The sequence below is a fragment of the Tachysurus vachellii genome, chromosome 11 (genome assembly GCF_030014155.1).
Source record: "Tachysurus vachellii isolate PV-2020 chromosome 11, HZAU_Pvac_v1, whole genome shotgun sequence".
Classification (NCBI taxonomy): domain Eukaryota; kingdom Metazoa; phylum Chordata; class Actinopteri; order Siluriformes; family Bagridae; genus Tachysurus; species Tachysurus vachellii.
In genome coordinates, this window is record NC_083470.1 from 26,440,871 (window position 1) to 26,454,417 (window position 13,547).

Below are 13,547 nucleotides of genomic sequence, written 5' to 3' on the forward strand. Positions count from 1 at the left end.
GATATGAAGTCCTGATCAGACTGAATGAAGGTCGTCACTTTTCCCTTCTCATTTTATTTTTAGGACAAACAGTTCTCAAGATCACAGAAAGAGGGAAAGAGACTACAAAAATTATTTTTATTACTTCTTTTAAAGTGTAAATATCTTAAATATGATCAAATGTATAGAATATTTCTCATTATAAGAAATCTAAGATATAAGATGTGTTTCTCTCTTTAAAAAGATTTACAGCCATTGAATAATTACAGTTTTATTTCTGTACAATCGAAACATTCTATAGACTGAATTGTATTGTCAGAAAATATTGTTAATTCTCACTCACTCACTCACTCACTCACTCACTCACTCACTCACTCACTCACACTCATCTTCTACCACTTATCCGAACTACCTCGGGTCACGGGGAGCCTGTGCCTATCTCAGGTGTCATCAGGCATCAAGGCAGGATACACCCTGGACGGAGTGCCAACCCATCACAGGGCACACACACACACTCTCATTCACTCACACAATCACACACTACGGACAATTTTCCAGAGATGCCAATCAACCTACCATGCATGTCTTTGGACCGGGGGAGGAAACCGGAGTACCCGGAGGAAACCCCCGAGGCACGGGGAGAACATGCAAACTCCACATACACAAGGTGGAAGCGGGAATCGAACCCCAAACCCTGGAGGTGTGAGGCGAACGTGCTAACCGCTAAGCCACCGTGCCCCCCCCATGTTGTTAATTCTTTTCTAGAAATTATGTATGTAATTGTTATCATTATTAGTATTATTAGTAATACTAGTATTTAAATTCACATTTATACTTCATCAGGGCCTAATCTGAACTTTCTTTGGGTTTGCACTTCTGATGAAAGTTCATCTCATATTTTAGTTAATCTTTCTTCACAGAACACAAATACAAAACACTGTAGATATGAAGATATGAACTTCTTCTCAGATTTAAGGTCATCGTGCTCCTCTTCCTCCGCTGTTATGACTAACGCCTTTGGTGTTATATAAATCGTTTGGTTTCTATTCTGATTCGAGAACAAGGTGAACTGAGGTAAAAATCACTATTTATTAACTCTAACTTTTTTCTCTAATATTTATTTATCAGTGTTTGTGCACCCACTGAGTCTGGTTTGGTCTGGATTCATGTGTCCACAATAGACTAAATAAGATAACAGGGTGCCTTCTTAGTGCTTCTTTATACACAACAAGGTCATAATCATATCCTGAGATTAACACGATCACATGTCACAGAGTTCTAGGCTTAATATTCAAGTATGAATCATAATCATACTGATTTGGGTATTACTAAAATAAACAAGGAAATTAAATAAACACTTAATTATGCAAGGAAACACTACAAACCTGTCCTTTTGTGCATTTATTAAAATGTTCATTATTGCAAGCTTATCCATCTTTAATCAATCGGTCATTAGTTGAGTCGGTGACATATGAACAACACTACAGTCGCCTTGTGTTAGAACAAGTGACTCTATTCTGCAAAACCATCATCTGGATTTGACCCCTTAGGCCTGAGGCATATCATTAGCTGTTTCTTTACTTCATAAGAGAAATAAAAAAAATGTATCCGGTCTAGAAATACTACGTATTATGATTGCATGTAAAATATTGTACACAAGGGTTGTAATGATCAGGTGATGCGAACAAGGCGCCAAACAAAAGGCCTGTGGAGTTTTGGTGTATAACTCGACCCATAAGTGAACATTATTCATCATGCTGTTCAAAAGTAAACAGAAAATCTATTTTAGAAATAACTGGTTGCCAGTTTTTGTGAATGCCTGATCTATGGAAAAGGATGTATTTAATTCAATTCAATTTATTTTGTATAGTGTTTTTAACAATTCAAATTGCCCCAAAGCAGCTTTACAGAAGTATAGAAACAGAAGAAAGAAAATATATATATATATATAACACTCTCTCACTCACTCACTCTCTCACTCACTCATCTTCTACCGCTTATCCGAACTACCTCGGGTCACGGGGAGCCTGTGCCTATCTCAGGCGTCATCGGGCATCAAGGCAGGATACACCCTGGACGGAGTGCCAACCCATCACAGGGCACACACACACACACACACACTCATTCACTCACACAATCACACACTATGGACAATTTTCCAGAGATGCCAATCAACCTACCATGCATGTCTTTGGACCGGGGGAGGAAACCGGAGTACCCGGAGGAAACCCCCTGAGGCACGGGGAGAACATGCAAACTCCACACACACAAGGTGGAGGCGGGAATCGAACCCCCAACCCTGGAGGTGTGAGGCGAACGTGCTAACCACTAAGCCACCATCCGTGCCCCCCATATATATATATATATATAATTTTTATTTTAATTAAAAATTTATAATACTATATATCTATCAAATGCTATTAAATTTCTGAATTTCTCAAGCGTTGATAAAACAAGTGTAATCTTGTGATAATGTGATAATGTGATATTCTAACGGATATTGGTCTTTGTTTTTATGTGTTATTTTCCAGTTCCTTTTGTTTTTCTTATTTTTAAGTGATGGTGAGCCAAAGAAAAATTTCCACCTTGGTGGACAATAAAGACAATAAAGACATACAATACAATACAATACAACACAACACAATACAATACAACACAATACAATACAATACAATACAATACAATACAATACAACACAACACAATACAATACAACACAATACAATACAATACAATACAACACAATACAATACAACACAATACAATACAATACAATACAATACAATACAACACAATACAATACAATACAATCTCCCTGAGATGATATGAAGAAGAAAAGAGGAGACGATCAGTCTAGGAACTCGGAAAACTGGGAGCTCGGGAGTGTCATATATAGCTCGAGAGAGAGAGAGAGAGAGAGAGAGAGAGAGAGAGAGAGAGAGAGAGAGAGAGAGAGAGAGAGAGAGACAGAGAGACACAGAAAAAAATTGTTAAGTATGACTGTAATCAGGTGATGGATAATGTACATTATGTGTAAAGATTTTGGGGTATATAACAAAGCAACAGTGGCCTGGATTACAACGATTAGCCGGATTCAGTTATGTACTGATGTTGAATGTCTTTTTATTCTACATTTTTGCAGCAATAAAAAGTCAAACGTGACCTAGTTTGCAGAGGTGGGTAGTAACGAGTTACATTTACTCCGTTACATTTACTTTAGTAAGTTTGATTGTTGTTGTTATTCTGTTGTTAAAAGGAAGGATCTAATGTAAGGATGTGTTCATGTCCCATTAAAGGTGAATGCCTGTTCAAAAAAATGCCATTTGGTTGCAAAGTAACCATTGCACTTTTTTATATTTACTTTTCCATGGTCTTCTGCCATGTTTGAGGCATATTGAAATTTATTTCAGTTATATTTACATCTTATTCTTTGTAGTTTTGATTTTTATTCATTTTTAGATTTTTATTGTATTTACAACTCACCTGTATGTGGACACCTTTTAAAAATAAATGCATATAATCATTGTTGTTGCAAATAAAACTCTCATAGTCCATAAATACTGTAGATTTAACTTTGTTTAATATATACATTTAGTTAAATCATCAAACATCTGTATGACTTGCCAGTGACTTGCTTGACATAAAGCAGTGACTTGACTTGACTTGACTTGACTCTCACAAAAAATGACTCAGACTTGCTTGAGACTTGAAGGTTAAGACTTGAGACTTACTTGTGACTTGCACATGTGTGACTTACTCCCACCTCTGGTCATATTATTCTGAAGTAACGGTACTTTTACTTGAGTACAATTTTTGGCTACTCTACACACCTCTGCTAGTTTGTAAATGTGTGTGTAGTTCAGATAATGTTTGTGATCCAGTTTCTGAAATATCTGATACCAACATCCTCATTTAAAGTTACTGACTCACATTTTCTCTTTATTCTCATCTTCGTTGTCAACATTAATTGAAGCTCTAGTTGTGCTTTTGTATAATTTTACGCACTGTGATGCTATGCTGATGATTTGCTAACTGGATTGCTGCAGAAACTCCCGGGTTCTATACGTGTTCCTAATAAAGTGGATGGTGAAACTATATGACAATATGACAAAACTTTGTTTATTAGCTACTCATGATGCCTTTTAATCTTCAGGCAATTTGAATGTATTGTCTCTGTTACTAAATTCGCTGTTATATTTCTGTGTGACCCTTTTTGGTTGGTAGCTTGTGTCATTATCCAAGATAGATAATGACATTTCTTTCTCCACTCTGAAACCTCCACTCTGATGGAAGTCTGTGTCCTAGTGAACTTTATAAGAGCAATCTGCCGTAAATGTAGAGCGTTTCTGGAGGAGTCTGAAGTGGACACAAATGATTGGGACATTCCTGTATCTCAGACAAAATGCCATCAGTAGAGAAACCAAGAATTAAAATGTAGATGGTCCTTACTAGAACCAGAAGACATGACCACATCATAACATAAAATACACAGTGCTTTGAATCCCAAAAAAAGTTTGTACTGATTTTAAGATAATATGGTTGACCTAGAAAGAGGATCTGTAATCAAATGGTCTCATGCCACAGTACATGATCTAACTTTTCTGTTCTGCAACTCCTGATTTGGTCAAAAGGTGACGGTTAATTGGTATTTGGAGTGAAAGCAACAGCTGTCTCAGTGTCTCGGTCTGGCTCATAACATATATGTTTAGTAGTATCTTTTTTTAAATAAAAAAGCATAGAGTGTTTTGGAGGGGGTCACGGTGTCTTAGTGGTTAGTACGTTCGCCTCACACCTCCAGGGTTGGGGATTCGATTCCCACCTCCACTTTGTGTGTGTGGAGTTTGCATGTTCTCCCCGTGCTTCGGGGGTTTCCTCCGGGTACTCCGGTTTCCTCCCCCGGTCCAAAGACATGCATGGTAGGTTGATTGGCATCTCTGGAAAATTGTCCGTAGTGTGTGATTGTGTGAGTGAATGAGAGTGTGTGTGTGTGTGTGTGTCCTGCGATGGGTTGGCACTCCGTCCAGAGTGTATCCTGCCTTGATGCCCGATGACGCCTGAGATAGGCACAGGCTCCCCGTGACCCGAGGTAGTTCGGATAAGTGGTAGAAAATGAGTGAGAGTGAGTGAGAGTGTTTTGGTGAATCTGAGATATCTGGATGCTGCCACACGATGAGAAAACGACACACGTAACACTAATGATCAGTGCAGATGAAACATTTATTGGCACATTTAATTATAATTTTCTTTTTCTTTGTTAGCTCATAGCATGTGGATTATACCATTTTAATTATTTAAATTGTTTAGCAGATTTAGATATAATATAAAAAACAGAGAGATGAGAATAAAATTTGACTTTACAGTGAGGAAGAAACTATCACCTTTTGGAGAAAATCAAAATTACAGACTCAATGTATTTTGGGGTGACATTACACAATATAAACACATTATATATTATAAAAATTAATTAAAATGAAACACTCTTAAAACTTTACTGAACTTTTGTGATATGGAAAGGTTTGATATGTTGATAACTGTAAGCTACTCAAAGAATTCTCATAAAAATAACCCAAATGGGGGAAAAGCTCTTGTTTGGCTTTAATGGAGATCAGGTACAGACTCTCACTGAACTTGACATGGAGAGATGTAGTCAGCTGAAGCTCTCTCACCTTTAGAAGAAGAGAAAAACACTGAAATCAGGCTTTGGTTCTTATATGAGACACAGATACAGTGACTTGTGTGCTGTGAAGTACAGATTGATGCATACCGGTCTCATAGTAGTCATAAACCTCCACAACCGCTGGTTGCAGCTTCTGTACTGGAAGTTCCTGCACGAGCGCCATCGTGTACACCTTCTCCTCACCATTTATCAGCTAAAACAGACAAATAGTGTATCTGATAAAATTATTTCTGTTCACCGTGTACATGTGACCCCACGCGGTCTGTTTAGGTTTTATTGCAATAACGCTCTTGGTATAGTATAAGAAAGGCGACATGTACCGTGGATACTACATTAATATTGAAAAAAATAGGATTTGTCATACTTTAACAAGTGAAAACACCTGTGTGTGTGTGTGTGTGTGTGTGTGTGTGTGTGTGTGTGTGTGTGTGTGTGTCTGTCTGTGTGTGTGTATGTGTGTGTCTGTCTGTCTGTGTGTGTGTGTGTGTGTGTGTGTGTGTGTGTATGTGGGTGTGTGGGTGTGTATGTGTGTGTGTGTTTGTGTGTGTGTATGTGTATATGTCTGTGTGTGTTTGTGTGTGTGTATGTGTATATGTCTGTGTGTGTATGTGTGTGTGTATATGTATGTGTGTGTGTCTGTGTGTGTGAGTGTGTGTGTGTATGTGTGTGTCTGTGTGTGTCTGTGTCTGTGTGTGTATGTGTGCGTGTGTATATGTATATGTATGTGTGTGGGTGTGTATGTGTGTGTGTTTGTGTATGTGTATGTGTGTGTGTGTGTGTCTGTGTGTGTATGTGTGTGTGTGTGTGTCTGTGTATATATATATGTGTGTGTGTACTGTATGTGTATGTATGTGTGTATGTGTGTATATGTGTGTGTGTGTATATGTGTGTGTGTCTGTGTACAGTATGTGTGTGTGTGTGTGTCTGTGTGTGTATGTGTGTGTGTGTGTGTGTTCTTACTCCATTCACATAGATGATTGTGTTGCCCTTAATTTGATCCACACGTTTCACAGCTCCGTCAGTTGACTAAAATAAAGATAATCATAATAAAAGTAGATATTTTTTACAATAAGTGGTCAATTTTCAGAAGTTTGGAACAGTTTCACTGTGTTTATAACTTATGAGTTATAAACTCTGTTAAGAATAATTGTTATTATTAATTATAAATATGTATATCTGTGTTCATGCTTCACACTTCCAGTTAAATAACTACGTTACATTTGTGTTGCAGTTCACAAGCTGCACCGACGTCGCGTCCACACTGAATCCAGAAAGAGGCTTGACATCGATGACCACCATGTTGGTCTCCAAACGTTCGCCATAATATCTAAAATTAAACGATCATTAATCGCTCACATTCTCTATATTTGTTCTAAAGTACCTGACGAACATATTTTATATACGATCACCTCAGCTTTCTAAAAGTAACCTCTAGAAATTTTATTAAAGTAAAAAAAATTTTTATATCCTTACACACTGTGTTATATTAGAATAGAATAGAACGGGGCATAGAAGCCTTTATTATTGCCACATATACATTACAGCACAGTAGAATTCTTTTCTTCACATACCCCATCTGAGGAGGTTGGGGTCAGAGTGCAGGGGCAGCTATGTATGATATCGTCGCTGTCAGGCGGAATCCTCGTATCTCCAAAACCGATATTTTTCAGGAAGTTAAAAAAACGCCGTACCTTATCTGCAGTACACAGGGTTTAGTCCGCGTTGCAGTGGATTGTCTTGCGCTAAATTCCTGTCCTCATACGAGCACCAGAACTAGCGGGGGTCAAGATTTTTTTTCTTTGAGCCCAGTGTTTTGAAGACATTTACCTCAGAAGACATGTTGATTCGTTGCGACTCTTCTTGAGGAGAAATATGCCGTGAAGCTCTCCCACGGAGTGAGGAAGAGGTGGACAGTTGAAGTGTCCAATGGAGTTATGAGATTTGCGCTCAAGCTATTTTCAAGACTTTAGATTGGTTAATAACTTGTAAAAATAACAGACCCACGTGGGGACTGACCAATAGCATCGATATGTGAAAAAATATGAAATTGACCAAATTTGGACATACGAGGTTTCCGCCCGACAGCGACGATATGTATGATACAGCCCTCCTGGAGCAGGGAGGGTTGAGGGCCTTGCTCAAGGGCCCAACAGTGGCAGCTTGGCTGATCCTCCGATCAACAACCCAGAGCCTTAACCAGTTGAGCCACCACTGCCCCAATGTTCCAATGATATTAGAATATTTCAGTTATAACCTTCTCATAAATACTTTCTTATATGTAAAATGATGTTCTGTTTTACTGTTTAAAACTGTCCATACAATTGATATCTGACAATGGGACATTTTTTTACTAAATCTGTTTCCAAGTTGTGTCACACATGAATTATGCAAAGAATAATAACAAAAAAAAATTCCTCTTCCTTATTTTGTCCTTAAAATATGCAAGATTATTTTCAATTCATTCTTGTATATTATGGAGTTGCAGTAGAACCTACGTGACAGTAATGATCACGTCCAGAGATGGATTTGGGACCCTGCAGTTTCCAGGTGCTGAGGCTGAGATGGTGAATGACGAGTCGTCAGAAGGAGAAGGAATGTTGTAGTGCAAATTAAACTAGAAGAAAAAATATATTAGCACAACTCATCCTCCCAAACTGACCTGCTGAGAACCTGCTTAATTAATAACGGAGCTGATGTGAGTGAGTAACATGATGATCTACAGACCTGCACGTACACACAGCCTTTCCCTTCTGCTTTAACGTTATAATGTCCAGGAACCTCCTGCAGCTCATGCTCCTGATACAACAGTCTGTTACTCTGATTGATGGTGAACGTGTTAATCAGCCGTGATGGTGATGTTATAGTAACAGTTACAGATCCTTCTGAACTGTAGGTGGCGTAGCTGTACTTGGTCAGAGCCTGAAGAGCCACGACAGTGTCCTAGATGATGGAAAAATGTATAAAAAGAACAAACTTAATTCCTTAATGTACAGTGTCCAGACTTGTACCATTACTTTGAGAGTAACTTTAAGAAATAAAAGATCTACCTATAAACACATATCATTCAACATGGCTGACAGGACAGACAAAGCATGTCCTAAACATTTCTCTCTAAATTTCAAACCTTTTTTAAAATATGACTTCATATAACTTCAAACATAATCTGCAGAATTAATAAAAAAAAAGGTGTTCTAAAAGTATTTTAAATATATTATAGTAGATTAGTAAATTGCTATTAATTACACAAATAAATTAGTTCCCTTTTGAGGGAACGTAGCAGTGACAAAATACATGAAGTACTTTGGGTTCATCGGAGTCAGTAAGAACCATGTTCAAGAATCATGTTGAATCATGTTCAAGCATTTTATACTGTTTTCCCTTTTTGTAGTTTAAATGAGGTTCCGTTTTGAATGTGTATTGAGCGTAAGAACTGAGTGTTCAGGCTGGGGAGCGACCTTGGACAGTCGCCCTACCAAGAAACACTTTCTTCTACACTTCAGGGGCTGCCATGTGTAAGTGCACACAGACAGCACTGCTATGGTTACTTACATCAATCATCAGGGCGGTCTGCATTCAGGTTGGGTGCAGCAGATTCTGCTCTGGGCAGAGACCAGGTTTCTTTCACTGAGATGCCCTGGTACAGATGTGGCCAAGGCTCCATCTGTACGCCTTTACCACGGGCAAAGCAAGTTTTAGCCAGAGTTGGCCACGACTGATTCAACCTTCTCCTAGTTGTTTCTCGTTGGCCCTCTAAACTTACCTAGTTCCTAGTCTCCCTTCTAGACGGCACTCCGTGGGAGGATCCTGTCAGTAAGGATCTCCTTTTTCAGGCGCAGAAGGCAATCCTAAGATGCGGAAGCTCTGGGTCTGGCCCTCTGAGGGGGACCATTTCCTAGAGGCATCTGAAGTGTAGGAGACTCTATTGAATGCTAGAGCTCCCTCCACTAGGAAGCTGTATGCTCTGAAGTGGAAGTTTTTCTACCTGGAGGGTGGAGGCCTAGAGGGGCTGCTGGAAGTTTCCAACCCTGAAGATGGCTCTGCTCTTAGCCTTGGCCTCCCTCAAAATAACTCCTGCCTGCCTAGGATTTTCCCCTGGCATGTCCAAGGCTATTCTGCACCCCAGGGCATGATATGTCCCCAAGGTGCCCAGGATGGTGGGTTGTCCAGTCATCCTACTCGCCTACTGTCCTCCACCCCATGAGTCGGCAGAGCAGAAGAGGCTGCATTTGCTTTGCCCAGTAGGGGCCTTGAGGACTTATGTCCACTGCTTGAGCTCATGGCATAACTCCTCCTACCTGTTTGTCTGTTTTGGGAGCCAGAACAGGAGTAATCCAGTCTCCAAACAGTGCCTAGCCCACTTGGTAGTGGAGGCCATTACTCTGGCCTATGAGGCATGTGGTGTTGCCTTGACTCACCGCATCAGTGCTCACTCCACTAGGGGTATCACCTCATCCAGTGCCTCAGTCAGGGGTGTTTCCCTTGAATATATTTGTGCTGTGGCAGGTTGGTCCTCTCTGGTTTAATAATCTGCAGCGCTATTGATGATCTGTTCTCAATCCGCTCGTGCTCTCTCGTGGCCTCTGGCACAGTCATTGACCAGTGTGTGGAGGTGTAGGTATTGATGTTCCCATAGCATCAGATGCAGCTTTGAGAAAGGGAACTACACAAGGTTACGTATGTAACCTGAGAATGGGACCCTGACAAATAGAAGCTGGAGTAGTGTGATGTAGATGCCCTTATATGGACTTGCTGGCGTGTGAACACTTTGTCATGTGTCCTATCCCGGGCCTTTAAATTACCCTAACCCTAAATTTATTCCTTTATATGTTTAAAAACATTGTAAAATAATAAAATGCTTTATACATTTATCAGTGCTTTTAGCATGTAGCCTGTTTGGTGTAAAAGATATATCTTCTTTTTAGATGTTAAAGTTTGGAAAGTTGAGCACTCTCTCAATGTGTGGGGTTAATATATTTAAGATTTGTACCTGTGTAGACACAAAGCCTCCGAAGGCGTTCTGCTGCTGAGAAAGCCATTGGACGATACTGGCGCTGTAATCCAGATCAAACCCGGGCAGCTCAGGTCCAGACATCAGAGCCAGAAGCACATACGAGGTCATCTCCACCTCTAAAGAGTCCGTCACTGACCCATCAGTCCTGCTCCAGTGACGTCCGCCACCTGAGGGAGATATTAGACACATATTTAAGTCAATGACTTACATTTCTCCAATCGGCACCAAAAACCTCACATACATGATACATACATGTTACACATGTATACTGTGCATCATACATTCCAAACATTTCATAAGCATCAAGCATACTGAACTCCAACAAACAGGAAATCCACAACCAACAAACTATAAACAGTTTTAGTTAAACACCAAAACAGACACTTTTTATTCAGCACACAAAAATGACTCATCTAAAACTAACATTCACAATTCAAACACCAAAATTCTCCAATACCAACGTTCCTTGGCATCATCTCCCATGAAGAATCACTAGACACACTACAACATTCTTTACCACAAACACTGCAACACTGACATTTTCCAAAAGACAACAACAACTGGCCATCAAACAGCGATTATATCTACTGTAAAACAGACTCCATCTTTCAGAAAAATCGGGTGTCTTCACTGGGAGGAATTAGACCCAAATGCAGGGACAATATAGAAGGGGGTTTATTGGGGAAAATAACAAGGGCTACAAACACTAGGAACACGGAAACAACTAAACAGTAACAGAGACAAAATTACTAAGACAAAACACGGACACAAAAATAACAACAAACTGAAGACAAGGATTCAGCAAAAACCAGGCGCAAGACCACAGGATTAAATAGGGTAGGTAACTGGGAAGCAATGACAGGTGTGCAGAAGCGGGAATGGATTACTGATAGGGATGGGCAAACACGTGTGAGACACAAAACAAAAACAGATAGGAACAGCAAGGAACATCGTGAGGCAGGTGTGGGGAGCAAGGAACATGGCGACATAGCCAGCGGGGGCCAAGTGACAACCACCGCCAAGCCGCAGTCAGACCCACGTCCATAAAGGGAGGAGATGCGGGAAAAAATCGTCCACCACCTCCACCACAGGAGCAACGGTAAAAAAAACAAACTGAAAAGGGCCAAATATTCAGGCGTGCAACATCCCCCGCGGGCAAGACATGTAGCGGCATCCCCTACAGGAGCAGGTGCAAAGCGATGTCGCAGGGCACGTAGCGTAGCAAGACATGTAGCGCCAGGGAACGTAGCAAGACATGTAGCGGCATCCCCTACAGGAGCAGGTGCAAAGCGATGTCGCAGGGCACGTAGCGTAGCAAGACATGTAGCGGCAGGGGACGTAGCAAGACATGTAGCGGCATCCCCTACAGGAGCAGGTGCAAAGCGATGTCGCAGGGCACGTAGCGTAGCAAGACATGTAGCGGCATCCCCTACAGGATCAAAAGACCCAAATGCGGGGATAATATAAAAAGGGGTTTATTAGGAAAAATAACGAAGATCTGGAAACACTAGGAACAAGGAAACAACTAAACAGATAAAGAGACAGAATTACTCATACAAAACGCAGAAACAAAAACAACAAACTGAAGACAAGGACTAACCAAAAACCAGATGCAAGACCACACGATTAAATAGGGAATGTAACTGGGAAGACACGAGGGACAGATGTGCCGAGGAATAAACGGATTAAGTGTAGGTCGGGGCAAACGTGTGATACACAAAAGAAAAACAAAGACACATGGCACAGATAAACAGAAACCTGCCAGAATGTCCCCTAGTGGCCCAGCAGGGAATAGTCCCAGCCATTCCTGACACCAGCCAACACCAAAAAGACTGAAATACCAACTTTTTTGCCAACAAATAGCAGCATAAATTTACCTAAAATAAATAAAAACTCTGTGTTTTTTACATTTTAGCCCCTGAAAAGGTTTTTATTCTGTTTATGTAAATAGCTGTTAATTAATTTTACAGCTTCTTGGTCAACATAAGTTCTCTCTAATTAAACCCCAACATATTTAAATTAAAATCACATACTGGCTTGATGTATGATCATCAAACCTGAGACTATGGCCACTGCATCCAGGTCTGAGATGAGTGTGTTCCTCATCCCCTGATCTCCAGCCAGGGTGAAGGTGTAGAAGAGGAGAGCCTTGGCGTAGTTGGAGTTCATGTGAGTGTACGTGTTCCTCAGACATGTAAGACCGTTGTCCACCACAGGATCCTGATGTAGATTAATAAATGTATATATTGTGACAGATTAATAAGATTCTTCACTAATGTAATATCAGAGTAACATTCAATGTTTTGGAGTGTTGTGTATATGTTTTTCTCACTGTAACTGTATAGTTGAGTTCCAACATCGCAGCCGTGATGTACGCTGAGAGGGTCAATTCATCATTCACTCCTCCCTGAGAGAGAGAGAGAGAGAGAGAGAGAGAGAGAGAGAGAGAGAGAGAGAGAGAGAATAAAATACATTGATACCTCACTGTGTAATTGAATTGAATTGACTCTGGTGTCCTGACCTCCATGTCGGTGTGAATAAGTTGTCCCACTGAGGCAAAGCATCCATTTTCCTGCTGATGTTGCTCGAGCCAGGACTTCGCCTGGTCCACAAACACCTGATCTATGAAGATGTATCTCTTCGCATTTCCAAAAGACTTCATCACGAACGCCGTCAGCCTGAGAGCACAAACACAACAGTTATAGTCAAGACAAAAGTCTTTGTTTTGAAGGTTTGTTTTCATTCATTTTCTACCGCTTATCCGAACTACCTCGGGTCACGGGGAGCCTGTGCCTATCTCAGGCGTCATCGGGCATCAAGGCAGGATACACCCTGGACGGAGTGTCAACCCATCACAGGGCACCCACACACTCTCATTCAC

The 13,547-nt window shown here is 40.5% G+C and overlaps 1 protein-coding gene across 1 annotated transcript in view; it reads right to left on the minus strand.

Moving 5' to 3' along the window:
- Nucleotides 1-5,206: 5,206 nt before the first annotated feature.
- LOC132854231 (alpha-2-macroglobulin-like protein 1) overlaps nt 5,207-13,547 on the minus strand; it is a 29,825-nt gene continuing 21,484 nt past the window's right edge. Inside the window, exons 28-37 of the mRNA XM_060882523.1 lie at nt 13,188-13,344; nt 12,999-13,073; nt 12,724-12,886; nt 10,643-10,833; nt 8,380-8,595; nt 8,151-8,269; nt 6,874-6,982; nt 6,616-6,681; nt 5,743-5,848; nt 5,207-5,644 (exon numbers count right to left, since the gene is read on the minus strand). Of these exons, the coding sequence (XP_060738506.1) occupies nt 5,598-5,644; nt 5,743-5,848; nt 6,616-6,681; nt 6,874-6,982; nt 8,151-8,269; nt 8,380-8,595; nt 10,643-10,833; nt 12,724-12,886; nt 12,999-13,073; nt 13,188-13,344 (1,249 nt within the window). The 3' untranslated portion in view covers nt 5,207-5,597. The remainder of the gene's footprint in view (nt 5,645-5,742; nt 5,849-6,615; nt 6,682-6,873; nt 6,983-8,150; nt 8,270-8,379; nt 8,596-10,642; nt 10,834-12,723; nt 12,887-12,998; nt 13,074-13,187; nt 13,345-13,547) is intronic.